This window comes from Acanthopagrus latus, chromosome 16, assembly GCF_904848185.1.
Source record: "Acanthopagrus latus isolate v.2019 chromosome 16, fAcaLat1.1, whole genome shotgun sequence".
Classification (NCBI taxonomy): domain Eukaryota; kingdom Metazoa; phylum Chordata; class Actinopteri; order Spariformes; family Sparidae; genus Acanthopagrus; species Acanthopagrus latus.
The window spans coordinates 20,871,638-20,879,327 of record NC_051054.1 but is presented as its reverse complement, the minus strand read 5'-3'; the positions used below and the strand labels follow the sequence as shown (position 1 = coordinate 20,879,327).

General features: G+C 41.2%; 1 protein-coding gene across 2 annotated transcripts; it reads left to right on the top strand.

Moving 5' to 3' along the window:
• Window positions 1-2,295: 2,295 nt before the first annotated feature.
• LOC119005154 (glucosamine-6-phosphate isomerase 2) lies at window positions 2,296-6,820 on the top strand. Of its 2 annotated transcripts, none has more exons than XM_037072696.1 (7): window positions 2,296-2,403; window positions 2,781-2,916; window positions 3,068-3,169; window positions 4,120-4,302; window positions 4,444-4,628; window positions 4,830-5,004; window positions 5,488-6,820. In XM_037072696.1, the coding sequence occupies exons 2-7, from the start codon at window positions 2,793-2,795 to the stop codon at window positions 5,544-5,546; spliced, it is 828 nt and encodes a 275-aa protein (XP_036928591.1). In that variant the 5' UTR covers window positions 2,296-2,403; window positions 2,781-2,792; the 3' UTR covers window positions 5,547-6,820. The 2 variants fall into 2 exon arrangements, with proteins under 2 accessions (XP_036928591.1, XP_036928592.1); XM_037072697.1 differs by lacking the exon at window positions 2,296-2,403 and adding an exon at window positions 2,414-2,608.
• Window positions 6,821-7,690: the final 870 nt, after the last annotated feature.

Sequence of the window (7,690 nt, the reverse complement as noted above, 5' to 3'; positions counted from 1 at the left end):
CAAACCTTACCTACCACTATGTGAAAGAGAAATGGGTAGTTGGTCAATATGTAGATAGATAGATAGATAGATAGATAGATAGATAGATAGATAGATAGATAGATAGATAGATAGATAGATAGATAGATAGATAGATAGATAGATAGATATCTTTAATATAGTCAGTACAGTAAATATTTTCGGTCAGTCCTGTGGGCAATTCGTTGCCATTAGTATTAAAAAATGCTTCCAAAAGAAATAGCCATTATTCCAGTCACGCCACAGGAGGGAAGCAGACAACAATGGGCACAGGAAGTGAGAGGAAAAAGGAAAAGGACTGAGAAAGAAAGAGAATGACACAGGAGGATAGTAAAGAAAGAGAAAAAAGGGAAAAGCAGCAGACAGCATGAGAGCAGATTGATTCCCCTGAGAACTAATTATACCATCACCACAAAAACAAATGTTGTATCTCCTTCGGCCCGCACTTACTAACAAAACCCACACAGCTTCTTCACATACATCCCATGCTGCCATCTAGTATGGAGCATACATCTTAAAAGACTGATAGACGTGATAAAAGCATGTGTGAAAACCATGATGATGTAGCTCCCAACTCTCCCATCAGAACAACATTTTTTCTGGTTTATAAAATTCATGAATTCACACTGATCAGTCAATTGAATGGTGCCCTGTGCAACATTTGAAGGCAGAAAAAGGCTGCAACACATCACTGTGCTCCTCAGTATCGCAAATGTTTTTTTTTTTGTTTTTTTTCTTTGTGTCAGTTCATCTTGACAGTCAATTTTGGTTTGCATTCTCTTGGTAAAGACCACACAATGATACTCAAAAGTCATGGAGTATTCCACAGCATGCTTTGAGACAATTTGCAAAGCCTACACCAGGCATCAGTCTCTGTTTTATTGCAGTATATTGATGATTTGATGATATGTAGCCCATCATGAATATCTAGCAAACAATGGCCACAAAAACCATCCCATCTGCAATTTGCTCAGACCTGTGTTACATACCTGTGACACCTGATCGCATTTGAGGGCAAATCCAAAATACACTGAAGTTGTTTTATCAGTGCCAAAACCATTATGTCATATGTCATTCAGGACAATGGATCCCAAACAATTCAGAGGGAGGCACCCCTCTCTACCATGATTCATGGTAAAAATCTCAGTGCAGATGACAAAATGTGTTGACTTAGAAACCTCTTCACAGACTGAGCCCACATTAGGACTGCCAAAGCCTGTTTACCAAAAGAGCAGTTTTATGGCATCTCTTCTGACACAATCAGATGGTGGTATTTCTCAACTAAACTTGATCTTGTTGCAGCCGTCTCCCTGTGTCTACGAGCTGTTGCTGTGGCTGATAAAAGCTGGTGGTTACATCACGTGATATATGAGGACATGCCGAACATCAAGGTGAAAAGACGTACTTCTTAACCCTGCTGCTCTTTTTCCTGCCCCTGCAGACAGTGAGCCTTGTGACAGTGTTGATTCCATTACCCACATTTTCACACCTAGACCTGATCTTTCACGTCTCTGGCCTGCTAGACACCATTCTGCTCCCAGCCTCCATCTCTTTCATGAAATGTAATGCTCACTCTAACAGCTCTGAAACATTTCCACGCTTCAGGCTTGCTGAGTGACATGACTGTTTCTCCTATCTCTTTTAAAATTAGAATTGAAATGCATGCAAAGTAGGCAAACAAAGGATGTTTTAGAGATTTAAGTGGGAAATAAAATGGCAATATGAATTACATTAAATATTATACAAGATTTATTTGTTAGTGACAGAAAAGGTGCTGGATCCTATCAAATTGGTGCAAGTCTCAATCTGGTAGATCCTTTCCCGGCAGGATCTGCCATGGCTGTACCCATCATCGCACCTCGCATCTTTTCTCTGTCCCAACAAAACACGATACTATTAAAGAACAAACTGACATTTAAATTCTCTGAACATAAATAGAAAAATAACAAAACAAGACAAAGCATCATAACAATAATTCATAATTGAAATAGTGACAATACCGACAATTCCTTGTAGTGTAATTTTCTTTTGCAGGTGAATAAAAGTATTCAAATGTAAAATGAAAAATTATTTTGCACTTACCAAAGTCACTCAACTTTAAAACAGGAATGGGTGATTATTATTATTATTATTATTATTATTATTATTATTATTATTATTATCGTTGTAATAATAATAATAATAATAATAATAATAATAATGTTATCATTACTGTTATCATCAATGCTTTAGGAGAAATAACATTATCATTGGTGTTAGCATTTTGACCCATACGGCCCTCCATACTTTGGTGACATCACCTGACCAGCAGTTGGCAGATCACGTGACAAGACAGGCTTCGTTTAGCACGTGACTTCTCATCTTCTAAACAGCGAACTCTCGCAGGTAAAAACACATCATATTAGTACTTAATGTAAAAAAAAAAGAAGCAATAACTACTTTTAGTTGAGGTGAGTGGAGAGAGTGACTCGTCAGCAGTAACATGTACACGTAACTCGGAAGAATCTGCGTCTGTTCAAGTCGCTTCGCCTGCTAAAAGTAGCCGCTACAAAACATGCTGCAGTAATGAGGCTGACCTATATTCATCAAGGTATTCTCAATAAGTGAGCATTGTACTGTAGTTACTTTGATAACACGTTCGTCTGCGTCTGAACGGCTGTTTTCTCACACTGCCGGGTGTATCTTCAGACTTCCACGGCGCTGGTAGAACATCTGGTGATGTTTTCTGTGCTTCAAGCCCTTAACTGTTCTTATTCATTCAGTAAACTGATAGGATGAGGCTGGTCATTCTGGACGACTATAACCTGGCCAGCGAGTGGGCAGCAAAATACATCCGCAACAGAATCATCCAGTTCAAGCCGTCTGCTGACAGATACTTCACCCTGGGTTTACCTACAGGTGAGCTCCACACACACACACACACACACACACACACACACACACACACACACACACACACACACACACACAGTAATACTGTGATCAGACTGTTTCTGTCACTGCATCAGTGTTGAGCAGGCTGTGTATTAACAGGTCCCCTTTCTTTCAGGGAGTACTCCTTACGGCTGTTACCAGAAGTTGATTGAATACTACAGAAATGGCGATATTTCTTTCAAATATGTGAAAACGTTCAACATGGATGAGTACGTCGGTGAGTTACACGCAGCCATTCAACCCCAGAACCAAGCAGGACAGATTGGTTAGTCTGCCGTGACGTTTTAAAGAATATGTAAGGAGCTGGCACACTGGAGGCAAGCCAGCACCTCACTCCCTATCATCAGTTGTATGTTGTGTGGTACATGCTGTAGAGAGGATGCATAAGTGAATAAGTACTTTAACCTGCAGCATGTACTCATGCGTAGAAGGCTGTTCTGACCTGGTACCATCTGTTCTCAGTGATCAGATCACAAGTGGAGCTCTGAGTCCCGTCACTTCACACCTGGCAAAAATGATCCTGATTGCATGTCACTGGAACACAGTGATTCAAAGGTTTTTTTTTTTTTTTTTTTGTTCAAATAAAGAAAGAAAGCATTTATATAAAAACTAATGCTGGAATATAAAGGAGGCCCAGAATGATTAAGAATTTACGATAGACAGCATCTCACAAAGTTCAAAAAGCGCCTGTTGTTGTGGCTTCCTCTTGTTTCACAGAGGAGTTCTGTTTAGTAGACCGTCCCTCAGTGGGCCCAGGTCACATTCTGAGGTGTCGGTGTACAGGTGCTCACACGTGGGTTTAGAAGTCTCCACTTGTGATCGGAACGCTCAGGGTGGATGGTAAGATCAGGTCCAAAAAGCCTCAAAGTTTGATGCACTTCCCATAAAGTCACTGTCTAGTTAAACTCCCACAGAGTCACAGCAGGTGAAGTGAAAGCCCTCAGGTGCAGCACTTGACTGTGCAATGATTTAAGACCGCTATACACCTTGGATAGCAGCAGTTTTAGTGGTTTATTTCATCTCAAAATGAGTGAGGTGGTTAAGGAATTAGTGTTTAACATTCCATTAAGTTAGTACAAACACCATCTGTTTTCACAGTTGGTTTCATGGCAATTAGTAAAAGAAAGCCCCTTTTTCTTTCTTTTTTCTTTCTTTTGTTTTGTCCAGGTCTGCCTCGTGCTCATCCAGAGAGCTATCACTCCTACATGTGGAACAACTTCTTCAAGCACATTGACATCGATCCAGCCAATGCTCACATCCTGGACGGAAACGCAGAAGACCTGGAGGCAGAGTGTCAGGCTTACGAGCAGAAGATCGCAGGGGCCGGAGGAATCGAGCTGTTTGTAGGAGGTCAGGCACTTAACTTTGAATATTGTGTTGTCTACCACATCTCGCCATCAGTCAAACAGAGCCTGTTGGAGACGTCGGGGATCATTTCATCTCGTGTGTGCTCAGTCTCTGTTGGTTCCTTCCCATTGTCTCTCTCTATAGGTATCGGTCCTGACGGTCACATAGCGTTCAACGAGCCGGGTTCCAGCCTTGTTTCCAGGACCAGAGTGAAAACCCTGGCAAAGGACACCATCGTTGCCAATGCTCGTTTCTTTGGCAACAACCTCTCCAAAGTTCCCACCATGGCTCTCACTGTGGGGGTGGGAACTGTCATGGATGCCAAGGAGGTCAGGTTGAAAAGCAGCCAATTCATTCCTCCACTGTCCTGCAAAACACGCTCATGAACCATTTAAAGATAATCTGTACTATAGAGTGTATGCACTGTTTGTATTTATGTTAAAACTGGGCTTCAATGAGATCATCTGTTTAAAGACTATACAGTGTGTTTCCTGGGCCTTAACGTGTTGACGCTGCTGTCCTCTGCTCAGGTGATGATTCTGATCACAGGAGCACACAAAGCCTTCGCTCTGTACAAAGCCATAGAGGAGGGAGTGAACCACATGTGGACGGTCTCAGCCTTCCAGCAGCACCCTCGCACCATCTTCGTTTGCGATGAAGACGCCACCCTGGAGCTGCGGGTCAAAACAGTCAAATACTTCAAAGGTGCCAACGACAGCAGCTCCGTCCTTGCTGACTTAACAAGTAGCAAAAACAATTTGAGTGGCTAGCAGGCTCAGCCCAGCAGACTCTTATTTGGTGTCACCCCCTTTCATTTATTACCTCCACAAGCATACATCTTGATTGGGGGTGGAAAATCAGGTGAATTTAGGTGGCTGCTATCTGAGTGAGCACAAAAGGGTGCTGTTGTGTCTTGGCAGAGGTATGCACTCTGCTGCCGTTCTACTTTTTTATTCACTTTAACTCACCTTGCAGATCAGAATGGACAGAGAAACTCGCATTTTATTATCTCTGATTATGTAAAACTGATCTGCAGCAATTCTGAAGGATCAAGTTAAACAAACACTTTCTTATATTTCTGCAAGAGTTGACTGCAGCACACAAACTTAGCGTTGTCATTTCAGTAGCATCCTGCAGTAACTGTGCGTGCATCTAACATACTTTTTATCTTGTTTCTTTTCATTGTAGGTTTAATGCACGTTCATAACAGACTGGTGGACCCAGTGCTCAGCATAAAGGACCAGTAACACACAGATCACAGAGGAAGCGAAGTTGAGACATCAAGGTGGTCAGATCCCTGGATGCCACCTGAATGGACAGCCTTGTTACTCTGGTACCGTCGTATACCTAAGGAACTGTTGCGCCAGTGTTTCCTGTGCATATTGCTCAGTTAAAGACTTGAACTGCCTTTGGATAATGCAAGCTTCAGATCGTTCCCATCGTTAATGAGGGGCAAATACATGATCTGGTGTCTTGAATTTTAAATGTGATTATAAAAATGGCTGCGCTCCTCAACAGAAGAGTTCGTCCCTCTGAGATAGTTTGTTTCACGCTTAACATTTAAGATATTGTGCCATGTTACTGATTTGAATCTGTGCTGGTGGTTCAGGTTGGGGTGTGTAGTGAACCAAGCTTTGGCCAATCGTTGATGAAAAAAACCAAAGGAACCACCTACATGAAACATTATACCACATAGAATCTATTACACCAGTGAGCACTTAATGAACATACTTATCACAAATAAATGTTTGTTTTTTTTGTTTTTTGGTAAAGGTTTTACATTTATGTAGCACATCCACAGTGGGTACATTTCAGTACTTATGTCACAAAATGATTAGAACTGAAGGTCCACTCATTTTTCTTTATTGTCTTTATTTTTCTCAGTTGTCACCATGAAACTTCAGTCACGTGTTGAACACTACCAAGTGGTTGTACATGGTGGGAGGGGGTAACCTCCGTCTCTGTTCAAAGATAGTCTCTGGTGTCAGATGAGGATAATGGCATTAGATCTGTCATTAGATCCTTAATTTGAGTGAGGAAAAGCTGGCTGTACTGAACACAAACGATGGAAGAAATGGAAGCGGAGTGGAATGTGTCCAAATCAGAAAAATAACAGGTTACGAAAGAGTTACTCGTCTTTGGTCCAACCTTTATATCGTGTCATACTCATGTTAAGTAATATCAGACAAAATGGAAAGTAGACCTTGATGACATTATTTACTCCCAGTGACTTTTACTCGCTGTCATAGTTTCCTCTCGTAGGATCTGAATTCAACACTTCACTTGTTAGTCAGAATTCTTTTCAGCCTTTTGCTTATGTCCAGTGCAATAGTGTGACGCGCTCACAGCTGTAGTGTTGGGTTACAACATTCCTACCTGTGTTTACTTTTATCATGATGTCACTCCCTCTCTTTATCAGGTTGTTACAATGACCAGTCAGTGTTTGTGTACTAACAGTATACTGTAGTTTCTACTCTTTATTTTGTAATGACAATAAAAAAAAAAAAAACTTTGCTAAGAATCCTTGGCGTCATATTTATCTTTTATGAGGTACGTATTCAAAGTTGAAGTGGATTTTTGTCTTTTTTCTGACCGATCATTGCAGTCCGTCTGACGACAGTGTCAGAAACCACCTTCATCCGTCGACACTGTGATGCAGTTCCATTGTTCTCCACACTGGGTCAGTCATTCCTAAGACTTGAAACCAGTAGTGATCCATGTGTACTCGTTTTACTTCCTTTTCTTTTTAAATTGCGTTTTCCACAGAGGTTTGCAAGTGTACATCAATAAGTAATCTCGGCCAATAACGTAGTTACTGTTGACTCACAGGCGAATGACTAAAGCACATAATCCTTACTCTTGATGAATTCCTGACTCAATGTTTCAGTCCTGTTAATACAACCATACCATTATGTTGAAGACTGTAAGCAACAGAAAGCATACCCAGATAGCTCCTTAGCTCTGACCTACATCTTATCCCTGGGCCTGTGTTTAATTTCTACCACATATGCTTGATATTTCCCAGCAGTGTGTTGCAAAGTAAGTAAAAGTTAAAATGTATATCATAGTGCTGACTGTATTGGGTGCCTCCCTTTAGGTTTAAGACAAACCTGGCATGAATGGGGCAGTTCATCCTAACAACAGAGCTCCAAACATCTATTAAAGGGTGATTCCGCTGATGAATACAACAAGCGTGCAATGGTTGCCAGCAGTGAAGTGTATTGTGTCAGAGATAGTTGTGTTTGCAGCGACAAATACAGTACTTACAGTACATCTCACAGCATGATTGGTCAACTAAGACCAGCGGATAAACAGTTGAAAAGTGTGACTGTTGTGTAGTGTAGTCCACTTTTGGTTTCAGTCCATTGATTGAAGAGTGTGACAGCAGCAG